A 19,963-nucleotide genomic window follows, 5' to 3' on the forward strand; every position below is an offset into this window, starting at 1 on the left:
TAAATCAAATTGATATTGTTTTAAGGATTTTTAGATATTTTTACAGGAAAACAATATCAAAATTATTATCAAGAATAAGATTTTTTGCCATAATATCAAAGGTCTTACTAGAAAAAAAAGAAATTATGATCCAACGTGAATTTTCTTGATTAAAACATATGATTGTGCCTGGTAACGTGCATGTAAAATGGCTAGAAATAGCATTTTAGCTTAGCATAAAGCTGACCATTTACACAAGGTTTATTTCTATTTTCTTCTGCTCCAAACTTACTTCAAACATACTTCTCTGTCTGCTCGTATGAATGTAACACTTCATAAGAAATTGTTTCACCGCTGTTCAAATGCACTTTGGATCACATAATTTATATGTATAAATGTTTTCCATCTGAAAGGACTAAATATTAAATGAAACAAATGACAATAAAATGCAAAGTAATCTCTTCAGTAATCAAAATACTTTTTGAATGTAACTGTATTCTAATTACCAATGATTTAAATTGTAACTGTAGTGGAATACAATTACTTATATTTTGTATTTTAAATACTTAATCCTGTTACATGTATTCCATTACTCCCCAACCCTGAATATAAGAATAAAAAACAATTGTTTTTGTTCAATGCACTTTAACTGGATAGTTCACCACGAAATTCTCTCATCATTTACTCACCCTCACGCCATTCCAGATGTGTATGAATTTCTTTCTTCTGCTGAACACAAAGATTTTTAGAAAAATATCTCAGCTCTGTATGTCCATACAATGTAAGTGAATGGTGACCAGAACTTACAAGCAGCAAAAAGTACAAAAGCAGCATAAAAGTAATCGATAAGACTCTAGTGGTTTAATCCATATCTTCAGAAGCGATATGATAGGTGTGGAGGAGAAACAAATCAATATTAAAGTCCTTTTTTTTTTATTTTTAACTATAAATCTCCACTCATCTTTTGCATTTTTAAAGTGAAAGTGATTTATGTTTTTTTTTTTTTTAAAAGGACTTCAGTATTGATAGATTACTTTCATGTGACCTTTATGTGATTTTTGGAGCAAAGATATTCTTCTAAAAATCTTTATGTTCAGCAGAAGAAAGTAAGTCACACATCTGAGATGGCATGAGGTGAGTAAATAATGAGAGAATTTTGTAAAGTGGCTTTTATTTTTGGCTAGGAAATAAATGAACTAGTATTGTTTAATATTGTACGTAAATATATTGTACGGTGCCTGCCTTTAATTATAGCAATAACAATTTGTAAGTATAACCATTTAAAAAAATAAAAATAAAAACTTTTTAGAGGACATTTATTTTTACTTTATGCTTTTCAAAGACCGCTGAAGTTGCAGTACTGATCGTTTTCAATATGACACGGTAACAGGTATATTGAAATTAATGTACGATTATGCGGTATTTACGTGTTACAATTTTAATCTTCTCAGGATGAATCACTGTTCTTGGCTCTTAAACCCAAGCATGGTTGAGTTTTAACAGGTCAACTGAAGAAATGGCCAACCCGCTCCGAGGAGATGTAGTGCGACTATACAAAACTGTGAGTACGCTGCCCTCTTCTGCTTACAAATTCAGTGGGTTTATGGGAGATAAATACTCCGTACAGAAGAGACCTCTAAATGGAAATAACACAAACAATTGCTAAATTATATTGTAGGGTGCTTAAAGGTATAGTTCACTCAAAAATGATCATTTTGTCATTATTTACTCACTCTCATGTTGCTCCAAACCCGTTTGACTTTCTTTTTTCCGTGAAATACGGAAAAAGGGCAGGCAGTATGTTAGTCTCAGTCTATACTGTTATTATACTATTCAGTCACAATTTTCAATTATGATATTGTCAGAATAACACATTAAAGTATGCCATATTAAAATTCCATGCTTCACACATCTGTGACTCTAGGGCTAGGCAGTACAAAATCATAATCCTTTCTTTCAGGTTGCTTTTTCTTGAACGTGAGTACCCAAAAGGCGCAGAATATTTCAGAGACAGACTGAGGGCCGCTTTTGCCAAGAATAAGGATGTGCGAGACCCAGAGAAGATCAAAGAACTCATCAGCTGAGGAGAATTTGTGGTGAAAGAGCTGGAAGTGCTGTATTACCTACGAGTGATTGCTGAATAAAATCACTTTGTAATGCTTTGCCTGTAATTTCCTTTAACAACAGGTTAAAAGTGGTGGTAAAGAAGCTGTGAACCCTAAAGATATCTTTACATTTCTATGCAATAACTTCACGAATGTAAAATCTATTGTAGTATAAGGGGAAATCAGTCTATTTAAAGGGATAGTGCACCCAAAAATTCACTCATGCCATCCCAGATGTATTTTACCTTCTTTCCTCTGCTGAACACAAAGATTTTTAGAATATTTCAGCTCTGTAAGTCCATACAATGCAAGTGAATGGTGGCCAGAACTTTGAAGCTCCAAAAAGCACAAAGTCAGCATAAAAGTAATCCAAAAGACTCCAGTGGTTAAATCAATGTGTTCAGAAGCGATATGATAGGTGTGGTTGAGAAACAAAATTCATGTCCTTTTTTTTTTTTTTACTACAAAATGTGAAAGTGGAGATTTATAGTAAAAAATACTTTCAATATTGATCAGTTTCTCTCCCAAAGTGGTTGCATTGTTTCAGAAGACATGGATTAAACCACTGGAGTCTTTTATGACATGGATTACTTTTATGCTGCCTTTGTGATTTTTAGAGCTTTAAAGTTCTAGTCACCATTCACTTGCATTGAAAAGGACCTACAGAGCTGAGATATTGTTAAAAATATATATTCTTCAAAAAAATCTTCCGTTTGTGTTTTGCAGAAGAAAGTCATAAACGTATGGGATGGAATGAAGGGTAAGTGCTGAGAGAATTTTCATTTTGGGGTGAACTATCCCTTTAAATGATAACATAAAATATAATATTTTTTACAACATTATTGTCAAAGAATGGTGCTTTAAGAAAATAGACAAGCAGATTTTTAGAAATTGAATTTATTTGAAAATCAGAACAAAATGCAAGTTTTACTGTTGCTAACTATTTTAAAGGGTTAATTCACCCAAAAAATGAAAATTATTTAGTCATTTATTCAGCCTCATGACGTCAAAGAAAGTCAAATGAGTTTGGAAAAACATGAGGGTGAGTAAGTGATGACAAAATCTATTTTTTTAGGTGAACTATGCCTTTTAACAAGTTCATTGCTACTGGTGTGATACAATATTGCTGTGTCTGATGTGTTTTAAAAGGATCTTTCTAAATAATAAATCAGCTTCTTGGCAGTGACTTGTTTAATGTTTGAACCAGCATGTTATACATTTAAAAGTGTTTAACAATACTCCAAGTAAGACTTCACAGTAACATTAAAATTCAGATAGGGATCACATGACCAGCTCTGAGGTAGCTCTGAGGAGTCCTGAACTTGTGCGTTCTTAAGAAAAACCTCCACATTTTGATATATCTGCTCTGCAGATGGGGCAGGTGGCATTCTCCTGTGAGCAGAACACAAGACAGGATGGTAGGATTGTACATTTAGCAAAATACTGTGATTGTAAAATGAATTATGGTATTGTGTTTTCAAAATGATCCACACCTTTAACCAGCGGTCAATGCACTTCACGTGGTAGTCATGGAGACACGGAAGCATTCGGAGCCGCTCGCCTGCTTTGTACTCACTGAAACAGATCTGACAGCTGCGAAGAGACAAAAAGGCCATCAAAACTTCCCTTCTATGGACAACAGTTTAAAAGAAATACAGCTGAATGCTGTTTAAGATTGAAACATTATAGTATGGTAATCCTGGCATTCTGTTCTTTGACTTACTCTGTCTTTCCTGCACTGTGTGAAGGATCATACGCTTTTGTGGGCAGCCTTTCGATCTCTGCCTTGCTCAGAGTGTTTTTGGCTACAGCACCTTGTTGCTCCTCAAACGCTAAAAGAGCCTTTAAAACCAAAAGAGAAATGTTGAGAAAACACATGTTGCGAAAGACAGGCATATTATTACTTTCAACTAGCATAACTGGCATTCATAATTAAAACCTCGTAATTATTTCCCTGCGAGTCATCAAACATGTCCATATGCAAGTGAGAAGGTTGGCGGCGACGTGAATTACGAGTTCTGCCAGTCTGACGGTGTACCTGTTGTCTTCCTGTCCAATGAAATAATTACAATCAGGGGCAATAACACGGTAATGACATTTAAACGATCACTGTTGAATTTTTAACAGTGGACAATTAACATTTTGTAATGGAAAATCATGGGTCAAAAAGGATGGGATACTGGCAAATTACATAATCGGGACAGAATCAAGTGATTTTTCAATCCGAGCTGATATATTTGGATTATATGTGACAATTAGAGATGACTTACGGGGTTGCTCTCCAAACATGAGCTGCTGCAGCTCTGAAAACCCAGAGGCTCCATGTGAGAATGATGCCGAGTTGATCATTGAGGCCCAGGGAGAGATCCAACCCAAGCCAACATAAGGATCAACCTGCAGGAAGTGTATAAAACAAATCACTTTCTTCCTGAAATTCCACAAAAATTATCATCACACAATCATGCTTCAATTCTCTAAAGAAAACTAGCAATAAGAATACCGCAAACAACTCAACTGACCATTTGGTTGGTGTTATTTCTACTTGGTGATCTGGACTGTTGCCTCCGCTGCTCCTGCTCCATTTGCTCCTCTATATCAAATTGTTCCTGCATACACAAAGGGTAACTCAGTTGAATTTAGAAGATAATAGCACACTGCTGCTCAACAAGTCGCATGATTTCAGGTATCATTCAAGTTCTCAGCAAAAACAGTGCAGGATAAGTTACGTGCCCAAGTATAATACTTAGGGTTGGGGGTTTGTTTAAAGAGCAGCTATTATGGTTTTTAAACATGCCTAATTTTGTTTTAAAGGTCTCATACAATTGATTTACATGCATCCAAGGTCAAAAAACACTTTAATTTGCTCATAATTTAAACTGCAGCATTACCTTTTTTTCCCAGTGTCAAAAATGTCTCGTTCAATGATCCGTTCTAAAGGATTCATTCTAAACTGAATTCTAAACTAAACTGCCTACTCTGCTCTGATTGGTCAGATGTCCCAGTCTGTTGTGATTGGTCTACCGCTTAGTGTAGCGTTTGAGGGCGGGTCAAAGTTGTTCGAAAGCAGCCAATAAAGACCAGAGGCGGGTTTTTTGTTACCAAATTACGTAGGTGAGTACAGGAAGTAAGTCTGGAATTACTAAAGACTCGTTTCAGGTGTTCAGAATCGGTTCTTTCTTTTGGGAGTCAATAACTCCATTTGTCGTGCACTTTGATTTTTGAAACTTTGCAGACTTTTTTACATTCACAAACAGCTATATAACACACTACATGAAAGGTAATATTTGAAAAACCATAATAGGTGCTCTTTAAATCCCTAACCCTAAGAATGAGCAAAAATAATGCTGAAGTATATAGTAGTTAAAGACGCCTAGTATAGTGGGTTCAAAATATCTTTATCAAAATGTCTGTGTAAACACATCACTTGCAAGAATCTGTTCTGTTAAAATGAAATGATCATAATTTGGTAACACACTGCTGTGGGCAGTAAATCCAATAAGAACTGCATTTCTTGTTTCCAAATATTTATTTCTCAAAAGTACTAAAAGAATCATTGCTGGAGCCATTAAAGCATTATGAGGAATCAGAGCCAGAATCATTATATTCATCATACAATTCCGATCCCTACATGCATGTATGTGCTCAACCTTTCCATGTTTCTTGAAAGGTACTAGGAAAACAAGTCCTACCTGAAGGCTTCTGGCGTATGCCTCATCCTCAGCCATCTGAACTGAACGGACCATAACATCACCTGCAATATCATCAGCGTCATCCTCTATGATGACAACATCTTCTGGTATCTGACATATGGACGTATTTACTGGTCCTCGTATTCTCTCCGCTGTGGGTGTGATCACCAAATAAACAAACAAAGGTTCATAAAGGAGTAAAAATGTATTAGCAAAATCCTGATCTTTAAACCTGTGTATGAAAATAAACTGCAAATGCTGATTGAGTGCAATGCACAGCACAACCATTATGACGTCACAACAAATGAGCAAACGTAGCAATTACACAATTATGACCGACTGATATCGTGCCCTAGAAATCTGTCCTAAGACAGACTGGTTTGGCTCAACTATGCTCGGATTCAGAGAAAACGAAGTGAGACTATTTTATTATATAAACTGTATGGACAACCAAATAACTTTGAAGCAAATTACAACCTCTCGAGTAAAGAAATGTCATTTATCTCGCTCTCTCATTATGGTGCTACCACTATACTCATTAGGTGATACATACCTGCATCATGCTGTAAATTATGTTCCTCTATGGCAAGTAAAGGGAAGTCTGTCTTTGACTCCGCTGATGTAGTTATAGAGGCTCTAGATCGATTCATGCTATAGATAGTCTTTTTGGATCTCTGTTCCCTTCCATTGCTGGTGCTAATCGTCTTCTGCTTAGAGGTGCGACCCATTCCTAAAAGCTCATTTAAACATGTCTGATCACTAATTGGATCCAGTGCACATGCTGAAGACCCAGCAGAAGAAGAGGGTTTGGAAGAAGCGGGAGGATGGGAAGCCGAGGAGGTTGCTGGGCGTGGAGACTCTAGCCATGTAAAATGAGATGGTAAAAGAGATGAGGCAGTTACAAATCCATTCACTTCTGGTGTAACGGTGGAGTTTCCATGGACTGCTGTGCCTGCATTTGAATCCTCCAGTTTACGTCGCTTGATTGTTCTTTGGGAGCTTGGAGGCGTACTGAGGTATCCTGGAACATTTTCTCGTCTTTCCCATTTTCTACCATCTGAATGAAACGATGTAGCCTACAAATAAGGACAACATGGTGAGAATTTGTTTTCATGTGGCACTAAGCATAACAACATTTATGAATATAATTTCAGAGCTTGGATATTTCCGGAATGGAATATTAGCATACTGCTTACTGTATTACTGCCTCCCATTAGGGTTGGGTATTGATACAGATTTCCCAATTCGCTTCCGATTCACAAGCTCTTGATTCGATTCCGCTTTCAATTCGATATTGATTCATATGGGTATATTTCAGTTATAAATTCCCTTTTGCTTACATTTGACAGAAATTATCTCCCAGCTAATGCTGTTAATTATACAGGGGACCAGGGGGGCCTTAGTAGCTCAGTGAGTAAAGACGCTGACTACCTCCCCTGGAGTCACAAGTTCGAATCCAGGGTGTGCTGAGAGAATTCAGCCAGGTCTCCTAAGCAACCAAATTGGCCCGGTTGCTAGGGAGGGTAGAGTCACATGGGGTAAACCTCCTCATGGTCGCTATAATGTGGTTCTCGCTCTCGGTGGGGCGCGTGGTGAGTTAAGCGTGGATGCCGTGGAGAATGGCATGAAGCCTCCACACGCGCTCTCTCAACAAGCCACGTGATAAGATGCGCGGACTGACGGTCTCAGATGCAACTGAGATTCGTCCTCCGCCACCCGGAATGAGGCGAGTCACTACGCCACCACAAGGACTTAGAGCGCATTGGGAATTGGGCATTCCAAATTGGGGAGAAAAAAGAAATTATACATGGGACCTTTTAACTAGGTACATTATGAAAATTAGATCATTTTGGTCATATTTTGCCTTCTTAAAAATGAACAAATACAAGTATTTAATCAATAAATAAGATATTATATTTAATATATAATTTTCTGTTGCGTGTGTATCGTTTAATTGCATAATTGATACGATTTGCAAGTATTTACATTGATTTGTTGAGAACGTGCTAAAACCGGTACTGTCTCTTTAACAAAACCGGCAGTTCTGTAAACAGCATCTGTAGATGAATGCATGTTAACGAGAGAGACTCTGATAACTTTATCTAACCTGTGGCATGCATTATTAGAATTAAAATGTTATTTTTTGTCATTTTTGATCAACAACTGACTGCAGAGAACAGAAAGGGTATTAAAAGAGACATTATTTAATGACAAATGGGTGTCGTGGATCTCGTCTTTGGACACAACTTTTACTCTCATCACGCAGTTCAAGGATCTCGCTTCTGAATACTCCATAATACTATACAATTACTGGTGAGTGAAATGTAAACACTTACCAGCTAGTTGCGATATAAATACATTTTAGTTGCATAGCGTGAAATTTGGTTGTAAATGCGAGTGATTTCCTCATTGTAGTGGAGGGTTGCTGCATTGATCTTGGGATTTAAGAATTGATATCGAGATCGTTCAAATGCATCAGAAAATCTATATATTTACCCACCCCTACCTCCCATATTTTTTTTTAAATGGTATGTGAAACACTATTGCAGTATTATGCAACAATAAATATTTAAAACTGCAGTATTCCACATTGTTGTCACTTGATCTCATTGAGTTGCATGTTTAATTCAGTGAGTGCCGCCGTTATTATTCAGTTATTCTGCAGTTTATTTCCAATTTTGTGTAAAACTCTGTTAGTCCGATTGAAAAATTAGTCAAAAAGTAGATGTTAAAAATTGCAACTGATATTACTTTGTTTATTCGTCAAACTGGAATATAAGCTAATCATACAGAAAATGTGCGTACTGTGCACAGTAAGTACACATTATGCAAACTACAGAAATAGTAAGAGTAGTATGGTAGTATGCCAACCCTTTTCTCTTACCACGTCATCATCTTTTGGGGAATGCCATTTTCTTCTTTGAGTCATGGGACTGAAAAGGAAAGCTAGATACTTGTCATTGCGGCCATTAATGTGAAAAAGTTAACAATGCACAGTGATAAAATCTATTGCGTGTCAAAAACAAGTTCCTGCTTATAACAAACATCTCCACAATATATTTTATATATCAGAAATGATACCTAGGGGTTTCTGGGATGATAGTGGAGGACAATTCATGAGAAAGCCCAGGGTCTTCCAAAAGAAAATCGCTGTCATTCAACAAACAGGCGTTGTTGAGGGAGTCTGGAGTGTCTGGCTCCATCCAGGGACGGTAAAGAGGACTGCTCGGCTCTGAGTTCTCCTGTACGTGATCCATCACTTCTGATTATAGCTTAATGAATTCGTCCTTTGGCTACAGTTGACAGCTGATGTGCTGATAAATGTAGAAAGAGAAACATAAGCATTATAGATACATAAAAGCCTTTATAAACCCACAAAAACCATGAGTTAGGAGGCTTAATAGTTATATGCTACCTTTTTAAAAAATAGCAATCCAAATATTTTATATTTTAGTTTTTCGGTAGTGAAACTGTTTTTATAATATTTGTTGACATACAATCGTTATCAATATGGTGTTGGTACAATAATAAAATTATTGAAGTGTTTAACCGATCTGTGAAATGTTGGATTGAACGTTGAATAAGAGAAATTGGTGACCGGTTAGCAAGCCACATTACATTAAGATCGTTTTAAGAACAGAGTTTAACACAAATCTTCGCCAGAGCGCAGTTTTTTAATGAAATGAAAATACATTTCTTTTACTTACCATCTTGCCACAATATAAAAACGTAAAACGCATTTATTTCGCTTAGATACCGCATTAGCGATGACTGAAATCACTCTGGAAAACACCGCCATAGAGCTTTCAGTTTATTCCGGTTATGTCACTTCCGGCACATGGTTCGTTTGCCATATATTTAAAGGGATAGTTCACCCAAAGATCTAAATGTTCTCATCATTTACTCACCCTCATGCCATCCCAGATGTCTATGACTTTCTTTCTTCTGCTGAACACAAATAAAGATTTTTAGAAGAATATTTCAGCTCTGTAGGTCCATACAGTGGTGAACAGATTTTTCAAGCTCCAAAACTCACATGAAGTCCACATAAAAGTAATCCACATGACTCCAGTTAAATTCATGTCTTCAGAAGTGATATACAGGTGCATCTCAATAAATTAGAATGTCGTGGGAAAGTTCATTTATTTCAGTAATTCAACTCAAATTGTGAAACTCGTGTATTAAATAAATTCAATGCACACAGACTGAAGTAGTTTAAGTCTTTGGTTCTTTTAATTGTGATGATTTTGGCTCACATTTAACAAAAACCCACCAATTCACTATCTCAGAAAAATTAGAATACATCATAAGACCAATAAAAAAAAAACATTTTTAGTGAATTGTTGGCCTTCAGGAAAGTATGTTCATTTACTGTATATGTACTCAATACTTGGTAGGGACTCCTTTTGCTTTAATTACTGCCTCAATTCGGCGTGGCATGGAGGTGATCAGTTTGTGGCACTGCTGAGGTGGTATGGAAGCCCAGGTTTCTTTGACAGTGGCCTTCAGCTCATCTGCATTTTTTAGTCTCTTGTTTCTCATTTTCCTCTTGACAATACCCCACAGATTCTCTATGGGGTTCAGGTCTGGTGAGTTTGCTGGCCAGTCAAGCACACCAACACCATGGTCATTTAACCAACTTTTGGTGCTTTTGGCAGTGTGGGCAGGTGCCAAATCCTGCTGGAAAATGAAATCAGCATCTTTAAAAAGCTGGTCAGCAGAAGGAAACATGAAGTGCTCCAAAATTTCTTGGTAAACGGGTGCAGTGACTTTGGTTTTCAAAAAACACAATGGACCAACACCAGCAGATGACATTGCACCCCAAATCATCACAGACTGTGGAAACTTAACACTGGACTTCAAGCAACTTGGGCTATGAGCTTCTCCACCCTTCCTCCAGACTCTAGGACCTTGGTTTCCAAATGAAATACAAAACTTGCTCTCATCTGAAAAGAGGACTTTGGACCACTGGGCAACAGTCCAGTTCTTCTTCTCGTTAGCCCAGGTAAGACGCCTCTGACATTGTCTGTGGTTCAGGAGTGGCTTAACAAGAGGAATACGACAACTGTAGCCAAATTCCTTGACAGGTCTGTGTGTGGTGGCTCTTGATGCCTTGACCCCAGCCTCAGTCCATTTCTTGTGAAGTTCACCCAAATTCTTGAATCGATTTTGCTTGACAATCCTCATAAGGCTGCGGTTCTCTCGGTTGGTTGTGCATCTTTTTCTTCCACACTTTTTCCTTCCACTCAACTTTCTGTTAACATGCTTGGATACAGCACTCTGTGAACAGCCAGCTTCTTTGGCAATGAATGTTTGTGGCTTACCCTTCTTGTGAAGGGTGTCAATGATTGTCTTCTGGACAACTGTCAGATCAGCAGTCTTCCCCATGATTGTGTAGCCTAGTGAACCAAACTGAGAGACCATTTTGAAGGCTCAGGAAACCTTTGCTGGTGTTTTGAGCTGATTAGCTGATTGGCATGTCACCATATTCTAATTTTTTTGAGATAGTGAATTGGTGGGTTTTTGTTAAATGTGAGCCAAAATCATCACAATTAAAAGAACCAAAGACTTAAACTACTTCAGTCTGTGTGCATTGAATTTATTTAATACACGAGTTTCACAATTTGAGTTGAATTACTGAAATAAATGAACTTTCCCACGACATTCTAATTTATTGAGATGCACCTGTAAGTGTGGGTGAGAAACAGATCAGTATTTCAGTCCTTTTTTACTACAAATCTCCATTTTTCACTTTCTGAAAACCTTCTAAAAATGTATTGAAATATTGATCCGTTTCTCACCCAAAGTGATTGCATTGCTTCAGAAGACATATATTAAACCACTCATTGTATGGATTACTTTTATGCTGCCTTTATGTGAGTTTTGGAGCTTCAAAGGTCTAGTCAGTGGTCAGTAGAAGACAGAAAGTCATACACATCTGGGATGGCTTCAAAGTGAGTAAATGACAGAAAAAAATGAGGAAATTTTCATCCCAACTATCCCTTTAAATGACCCAAAACATCTTTCTTCCTTTTCATTTGAGGAAATTGTCTCATATTACTCACATCAAAAATATATCTTAGATCGATTTAAATATTCTTTTAAAATCAAAGACACTTAACAAGAAATGTGTGAGGCCTATCAATTCAGTCTTTTTCAAATTGACCGTTCAATTGCTATTTTCAGCATTCTTGAAGCTGGGGAAAGGAGTTATAAGTGAGTGTCATATTTTGTGAAGGCAAATACTGAGGTTATGTAACTTTGTATAAAAACACTGGGATCAACTTACAATCTTTATCAATAAGTAGCATGGGAGCATGTTTTGAGAAAGCTGACCTTGAGGCAAATGTTCTTATTTTTTCAATGTTATTTTAATGATTTCTACAAGCTATAAAATTAAAAAAACAAAACAAAAGCAATACCTTGAAGAAAAACATGGACTTTTTTATTTGGGTTGTAATGTGTTGGAAAAAATACAAAAACATTTTCTGGGGTATATTTATATTATTGCCTTTCTTAGGGTTAAACTGTAATAATAGGGAATTTCTTAGATTGGAGCATCAGGTTGAAACTGGAATTTGCATTAGAATGAAAAAAGAAAAAGAGAAAACAGTAGCATCTACTTCAATAAAAAATGTATATAATACAACAGGACAATTATTGATTTAAATTAACAAACTGATGCAAAAGAAACTCAGTATAGAGATAGCTGAGTCATATTAACTTAAAAAAAATATATATATATCAGATAACATTTTGAACGGCTTAAATCATCCACAACACCTGTAACATGTAATGGTAACATAAGAATGGAAAAACATTTTCAGAAGAGCATGGAATGAAGGGACTTCCGAACAGTGGCCATCTCCTGTTGTTGCTGAAAAAATAAAATAATAACAATTACTGTGTAAATCATTCATAAATCCCTGCATATGCAAATTGTTGCTTGTGTTTCAAAAGTGAGGCCCAATAACAAAACCAAGAGCAATCTTCTTATTAATAGGCTCACAATACCTTTTCAATTAAAAAGCTTTACAAGACAATGAAGATTACACCATATGTTACATTGAAAGACATCCAGAAGAAACCTATTTGTGGTGGTGTGAAATCTCCTTTGTAAATGCACTCACTATGTTTCCATCCAAGAGCTTTTTTGCGACAAAAGGCGTAGTGCATAAAAAAATGTACCGATATAGCTGATGGAAACGCAAATTATTGCTACAATTTCACAAATGTTGACATAATATTTTTCTGTTTAACTCTAGCACATAAAATCTATGTCGATACTCAGGGTTGGGGAGTAACGGAATACATGTAACAGGATTAAGTATTTAAAATACAAAATATAAGTAATTGTATTCCACTACAGTTACAATTTAAATCAGTGGTAATTAGAATACAGTTACATTCAAAGAGTATTTTGATTACTGAAGAGATTACTTTGCATTTATTGTCATTTGTTTCATTTAATATTTAGTCCTTTCAGATGGAAAACATTTATACATATAAATGATGTGATCCAAAGTACATTTGAACAGCGGTGAAACACTTTCTTATGATGTGTTACATTCATACAAGCAGACAGAGAAGTAAGTTTGAAGTAAGTTTGGAGTAGATGAAATAGAAATAATCCTTGTGTAAATGGTCAGCTTTACGCTAAGCTAAAATGCTATTTCTAGCCATTTTACATGCACGTTATCAGGCACGATCATATTTTTTTATCAAGAAAATTCACGTTGGATCATAATTTATTTTCTAGTAAGACCTTTGATATTAGGGCAAAAATCATATTCTTGATGATAATTGTTTTCCTGTTAAAATATCTAAAAATCCTTTAAACAAGATCAACTTGATCTTGTTTTAGAAACAACACTGCATAAGATATTTATGTTTTTTTACATGTGTATTTTGTCTTACTGTACTGGCAGAGTTTTTATAGTCAAAACAAGTGAAAAAATCTACCAGTGCTGAAGAAGTAATCCAAAGTATTTAGAATACATTACTGACCTTGAGTAATCTAACAGAATATGTTACAAATTACATTTTACAGCATTTATTCTGTAATCTGTAGAGTAATACATTTAAAAAGTAATCCTCCTAACCATGTCGATACTTCAAATGCTGCGAAAAACTGGTTTGGAAACACTTTTTGTTGATAAAATTGGCATTAACGCAAAAATATAGTGTCACATGACACAATTTACCCCAATCGTTAGCCTGTGTTAATCATGACAACAAGGTATATATCCTTGAAAGCCAATTTATTGTATGTGAAGAATTACTCGCACTGATATGGATTGGTCTTAATGCATACCTGCACAGATCCAATGCTGCAAACAGATCTGCGTCATGACACTTTCAGGAGTGCCAACACAAATATCTCGTATCATGCACCTGTCATCGACAAGTGCACGGAGAACAAATGAATGGCTACTGTTTGCGATTACTTTAATCGCGGTAGCCATCCGCTTATTTATTAAAGTTGCTTTTCCACACCATTCACAATAATAGACGGCAGTCACGGAATTAGCCCACAATACAAAAAAACATATAATTTCTGTGCACAAAGATGTTTTAAATAAAAAAAATAAAAAAAATACACACTAGGAGAAAAGCACTATCATAGAGCCCGATTCTATACAATTATTGTTTAGCTTAATTTTCAAAAAATGCCAGCAAAATGCCCTGTATTAAATTAATTACCAAATGAATAAAATATTAAATTAAAAAAAATAATTACCAAACGAAAAAATCATATTGTTAGGCTTATATAATTGCCTTTTCTTTACACAAATTAAATTAGCCTTACCCTGTTCTGTAGATGAAGAAGTCTGAATGACATTCTCAGAATGTTCTACACTTTTTTCAAGACTATAAACTATCAGAACTATTTGTCCAATGCTGAGCTCACTTTTCACTTTTGAACATTTTAAAACTTTTAAATATTTTAAATCTAACCCTCTTTACCTCGGATTTCAGATGACAATCAAGTTCAGTTGGTCGTTAAAAGTTGCTGGACAAATATGCGGGACATAATGCAGTTGTGATGATAATGCTTTAGATTAGATGATTATTCAAAATAGCCTATTGAATATCAGGAATGTATCATATGTAAACCCTGATATTACACCACATACATTTTTCTTTAACAGCTGTGCACATAGCATATACACATCGATGGATGGTCCTTATACTAAGATAGAAAGTTTCCTCCACTACTTGGTGCAGGTTGCCAGCTTGAACAGGGCCATGACGATTCGCTTTCGGGTCGGAACCGGTGACAACCTGCGATAGGCGCAACATCAGGACCAATATTACAGTCCTATCAGAAGGGCAACTGCTCCCTTTTGATTGCAATTCCTCATAAATTTCATTTATTTGTGAAATTAAAATGACAATAAGCTGGCTAATTTCAGTGAATTGTCTCAATACTCTCCCCATTTTACAAAGACTTTGGAGAAAAAAATATTAGGGACATCTGGGAGGCGAAAGGTACACAATTAGCGATAAACACACATTTCTGTATGGAAACAGCTTAAGGGCAGATTTATTTTGCGATAAACAAAAACGTATGCGACAAAGTGTTTTTTTAGGCATGACGTCATCACGCACACCATTTTTATCGATAAAAAGCCATTTGAATGGAAACAGGCAGAAGACGGCAAATTTCGCAAATATTTTTTACACATTTTCACTGTCGATAACAAAACAGCTCGAAAAGTGGATGGAAAATAGGTTACTGTGTCCATCATTATCTTCTTCTGCAGCAGGGCCATTTCCTTTTTAAGCTCCAGCTGAGTGCCCTGTAGGAAAGCTTCATGGCCTTTTTCCATCTCTTCCATGTTCTGCACAGAAATTGAAGATTTTATTTGGTCAGATGAAAAAAAAAATGTTGGTCATGCTTCAATTCCAAGTACTTAAATTGATAATGGCATCTCTAACCTTGACAAACTGTTCATACAGGTCTTTGATTGTTTTAATTTTTTGGTTTTGCACGACCCTTGCCTGCTGGAGCAGCTTCTGCTGCTGGCGAAACAAATTCTGTAAAAACAGGAATGATAAAAGTTCAAAGAAACAGTGAGATATTTATGTCAAACACCTCTAAATGGCTGCTCAATGTCATAAAAGGTTGCATTATATTCTACTCAGTGTAATGTGCCCGAAAATGATATGTTACAACTTTTAAACTTCTCGGCTACATTTTAATGAGGAAAACTCATTGAAGTCAATTGTTAATTCTGTAGTCTTTCATCTTATGTCCAGCACTCACGTTCAGTTTCTCCTCCTGTTCCTCAGATTTCTGAGCATCGGTCTCCCATTGCTGAAGTACAGAGAACACCTGCTGGGAATACTCTTGAGTCAGCTTCTGCCTGCAAAAGGGCAATCAAATGTTATGTTTCTGAACATCAGAGTGGAAGTGAATAAAGAAGGACGTGCCATTTTCCATACATGGAGAGCAAGAGCCACTGCTCATTTACCTCTGATTCTGCTGGGTTTTCCACATCTGCTCTAGTTTCTGAGTGCTACCCTTTAAAGAGTTTTTAGTAAGAGCCTCCAAGCGCTTCCTTTTACTCTGCATGGCCTTGCTGATGTCCGCTAAACAGCCAATCATGTGTTTTTGAGCATAAAACATTTTTTCTTGAAATGCTGTATTCATCTAGCAAATATTTAAAGACCTTAATACAGGAATACATGGCAATATTATCAAAGTGACATCGGTGAGGCATCAATGCATAGTAAACTTCACTTACCACCAAATCTTTCCAGCATTGACTGAACCTCATTTCTGGGATAAAGCACAGTAAATGAGTACATGTTTGTGATTTTTCTCTTCAGAGAAAGGGCTTTATAACTCTGGCCAAGAATAAATGTCTTAGTACTCACCCCACACCTACACTTAGGTCATCATCATCAAATGTATCTGCAGCTCGTTTCTTGGCCAGTTTGTCTATGATTGGAGTTTCTAATGCAACAAAATGAGAATTATAGGGGCAAAATAAAAAAAAAAAGCATATAAATGCTCCCTTGTCATATAACTAGGGATGCACTGATGTATCGGCTGCTGATATTTGTCGGTCAGTTATTGATCAAATTAAAACCATCATCATATCGGTAATTAATAAGTAACACACTTTGTAAAAACTCTGAATTCAAATGCACAATCCAGAAATAATAATAGCCACAATATACAGAAGGCTTGGCACTCTTAAGAACATGCAATATTTAATTTGTATTCTTTCTCGTTCTCACATTAATCCGGAAAAAACACCATAAACGGACGTGACAGTTGTGAAAGCGGCACATACCTATAGGTAACATGATGATGGAAACCATCTAAAATGCTTTGAAACTAACAGATTTTGACATCTCACATAAATATATTGATTCTGAAGTTGTTCTTTATTTATTTATTTATTTTTTACAAGTGATCTTATTATTTAGATTACATGAATATTAATGCATCTCACAAGCTTCGAAGTGGAAAAAAAGAATTATATTAGCGAACTGTTCGATGGCACAGGAACTATTTTTTCTTCTGCTCATCTTGACGTACAAAAATGCTAAAATACACTAGCAGTCACAGACAGCGTTCACACTTTCAGTCATAATGCTCATTCAAAGAGGGAGCAGTGCTTTCCTGAAGTAATGACAGAAAAACAGCATCTGGAGTTATTCACACTAAGTAATGACAAACCTAGACGTAACATGTATTATAATGGTCTAGTGTGACCATTTTTACAGGTTTATTTAAATTCAGAGTAGTTAAAACATGGGTAATGATCTTTAATCCTTGTTAATAAATGATACCCTTTTGAAAACTACCCATGGATTTACTGTAGTAATATTGTATTAACCAAGACTGTAGTAACCATGTTTTTTTTCTTCTTCTTTTTGGCAGTAACCAAGGTTTTGATACAATTAACCATGGTTTTACTACAGCATTACTGTAGTATCCATATGGTAAATTGGTTTTAGTAATAGTAACCATATAATAATGTCGATGGTTAATTCTGAGGTTTTATATGTTGCTTATACTTAATAATTTTTAAAGGGTAAACAAAGCAGCCTAATAATTTTCTGTTTAGGCCCATAAATATTTATAAAAATTTAAGTAATAATAAAGTTACTCAGTTTAATAGAGGTATCGGTATTGGTATCGATATCGGTGATATTGGCTTTAAAGTATTTGGTATCGGATCGAAAAGAAAATAAGTGGTATCGCCCATCCCTACCTTGTACTAAACCTTAAAAGGCTGCGTTTTAAAATATAGTCTGCAGTCAGGGCTTCTGTCAGCAGAAGAACAAAATAAAAAAAAAATCATATTTTGTTATTTTCTTTATCTTTTTAATATTCTATTTATCTTTCATTGTGGCTCTCTTACATTTTTTGGATCAGATCCAATACATATTCAATGGAAATTATCACTAGAACAGTGAGAAACCTTTTGTACCTCTTTGTAAATTTTTAAAGCATAATTCCTAAGTAAAAATATGATTTAAATCTGAAATATGTGGCAAAATATCAGTATTGGCCTATAGTTTTTGGTTAAAATCAGTATCAGTATTGGCCAAAAAAGGTCACACTGGTGCATCTCTAAATATAACACTTGTATTTTTTTTTTTTTTATTATTTCAATATTACTCAATCTGAGCTATTAGAGCTTAAAGGAACATTCCTGGTTCAATACAAGTTAAGCTCAATTGACAGCCTATGTGGCATAAAATTAATTACCACAAAAAATAATTTCAACTAGGCGGTTATTTTCTTAAAAAAAATAAAATCTGTGTTCCAGTGAGGCATTTACAATGGAAGCGAATGGGGCTCCAAACTAACAAAAAAGTACATGGTAATAATATGGTATTTAAATATGATAATTATTCAGTGCCATCTAATTACCATCTGATTCCATAAATGTACCTCGGGACAACACACACACACACACAAACTTGTTTTTATATAATTGTGGAGACTCTCCATAGACTTCCATGCATTTTATGGATTTTATACCGATTTCACGATAATTTCTATCCCCTAACCCTAACACTAAACCTAACCTTCACAGAAACATTTTTGCATTATATATTACAAAATAATAATAATAATAATAAATTTTTTAGTATGTTTAATAAGCCATTTCCCTCGTGGGGACCGCTGCCTGGGCCCCACGAGGTAGGTGATCTCATGTTTTACTATATTTGGTCCCCACAGTGTAGGATAAACATGTACACACACACCGTCTCTTGTATCATCGTCAGATCCACTTAGTACTTTCTTTTCCTCGTCTGTCTTGAAGTCAAACGCGCTGAGTTCTGCAGAGTTATCAGCGTGTTTGGTCTTCTTGTTCTGTTTCCTCCCTGATGTGGCCATAGTCCTGCGGTGTAATGAATATTTGGTGGTAGCCTGACCTGTTAAAGTATTGATAAACGTCAATAACAAATACCCACCTGTTAAAGAGAAAGGATTTATCATCGAGAAAAAGAGATTATTACCATCAGAGATTACCAAGAGTAAATATATTTGTGACAGCTTACCGTCAATTGCAAAAGTATTTGAAAACCATTTAAACGGGCCTCCTCGAATCGACGCGGTACCTAATATAGTCAGATGTTTTATTCACGAGTTAAAACGTATTTTAAAAATAGATTAGATATATTTTCCTGTGAGAATTCGCTTTACCATACCTGACAATCTCACGTACACACTCGTCAATCACTTCAGCCTATGAAACGATACAAACTTAAACTATTTACACTAATATCAATTTACTACGCCAACTAAAAAGAAAACACCTTTGTTAATCGTTTTACAAACGGAAACCTACGTTTGGCGTCGTTTTGTCAGCGCGAGTCTCTGAAGCAGTTTTCCCGCTGTTTTCAACCTGCGCGCGAGATCATTATTTACCGCGGGAATCTCTCGCGCTGACCAAATGAGACACTTATTTAGGCAAACGATTAAGGAACATTCCAGGTCGAGTACCACTTAAGATCAATCAACAGCATATGTGACTATGTTGATTACCACAAACATAATTTCGACTTTTCTTAAAAAAAAATAAAATAAAAATAAAATCTGGGTTACTGTCAACAAACCCTAAAATGACGATTTAAACAACTTTACAGCTCAAATAATAATAGTGTTTTAACAGAAGAATTAATGTAAGTGCTTTTATAAAATTATAAGCTTCACAT

General features: G+C 35.7%; 2 protein-coding genes across 6 annotated transcripts; both read right to left on the reverse strand.

The window, feature by feature from the left end:
- Nucleotides 1-2,992: 2,992 nt before the first annotated feature.
- si:ch211-59o9.10 (uncharacterized protein LOC561841 homolog) lies at nucleotides 2,993-9,604 on the reverse strand. Its single transcript, XM_051689556.1, has 11 exons — nucleotides 9,481-9,604; nucleotides 8,855-9,087; nucleotides 8,658-8,706; nucleotides 6,327-6,849; nucleotides 5,774-5,925; nucleotides 4,604-4,690; nucleotides 4,355-4,478; nucleotides 4,024-4,133; nucleotides 3,808-3,926; nucleotides 3,578-3,677; nucleotides 2,993-3,476 (listed from the first exon to the last, which is right to left on the reverse strand). Exons 2-11 carry the CDS (start codon nucleotides 9,028-9,030, stop codon nucleotides 3,417-3,419), a joined length of 1,500 nt encoding a protein of 499 aa, XP_051545516.1. The 5' UTR covers nucleotides 9,031-9,087; nucleotides 9,481-9,604; the 3' UTR covers nucleotides 2,993-3,416.
- Nucleotides 9,605-12,207: 2,603 nt separating this feature from the next.
- Nucleotides 12,208-19,659, reverse strand: sycp3 (synaptonemal complex protein 3). Of its 5 annotated transcripts, XM_051689765.1 has the most exons (11): nucleotides 19,597-19,649; nucleotides 19,457-19,494; nucleotides 19,307-19,366; nucleotides 19,010-19,180; nucleotides 16,658-16,736; nucleotides 16,525-16,559; nucleotides 16,252-16,369; nucleotides 16,044-16,143; nucleotides 15,716-15,814; nucleotides 15,514-15,618; nucleotides 12,208-12,650 (listed from the first exon to the last, which is right to left on the reverse strand). In XM_051689765.1, exons 4-11 carry the CDS (start codon nucleotides 19,140-19,142, stop codon nucleotides 12,597-12,599), a joined length of 723 nt encoding a protein of 240 aa, XP_051545725.1. In that variant the 5' UTR covers nucleotides 19,143-19,180; nucleotides 19,307-19,366; nucleotides 19,457-19,494; nucleotides 19,597-19,649; the 3' UTR covers nucleotides 12,208-12,596. The 5 variants fall into 5 exon arrangements, with proteins under 5 accessions (XP_051545725.1, XP_051545724.1, XP_051545726.1 ...); XM_051689764.1 differs by having other exon boundaries at nucleotides 19,457-19,647; XM_051689766.1 differs by having other exon boundaries at nucleotides 19,265-19,366; nucleotides 19,457-19,647.
- Between the last annotated feature and the right edge of the window lie 304 nt (nucleotides 19,660-19,963).

The sequence above is a fragment of the Myxocyprinus asiaticus genome, chromosome 46, assembly GCF_019703515.2.
Source record: "Myxocyprinus asiaticus isolate MX2 ecotype Aquarium Trade chromosome 46, UBuf_Myxa_2, whole genome shotgun sequence".
NCBI lineage: Eukaryota > Metazoa > Chordata > Actinopteri > Cypriniformes > Catostomidae > Myxocyprinus > Myxocyprinus asiaticus.

Excerpts from the sequence above, each read along its gene's own strand:
- sycp3 (XM_051689767.1), bottom strand. The coding sequence starts at position 19,142 with ATGGCCACATCAGGGAGGAAACAGAACAAGAAGACCAAACACGCTGAT. Across the intron at positions 16,560-16,657 it reads GACCTAAGTGTAGGTGTGGG|AAATGAGGTTCAGTCAATGC; the intron begins GTGAGTACTAAG and ends GCTTTATCCCAG. Across the intron at positions 12,651-15,513 it reads AGAAGATAATGATGGACACA|CAACAACAGGAGATGGCCAC; the intron begins GTAACCTATTTT and ends TTATTTTTTCAG.
- si:ch211-59o9.10 (XM_051689556.1), bottom strand. The coding sequence starts at position 9,030 with ATGGATCACGTACAGGAGAACTCAGAGCCGAGCAGTCCTCTTTACCGT. Across the intron at positions 3,927-4,023 it reads CGCAGGGAAATAATTACGAG|GCTCTTTTAGCGTTTGAGGA; the intron begins GTTTTAATTATG and ends TTGGTTTTAAAG. Across the intron at positions 3,477-3,577 it reads GCATTGACCGCTGGTTAAAG|GAGAATGCCACCTGCCCCAT; the intron begins GTGTGGATCATT and ends TTCTGCTCACAG.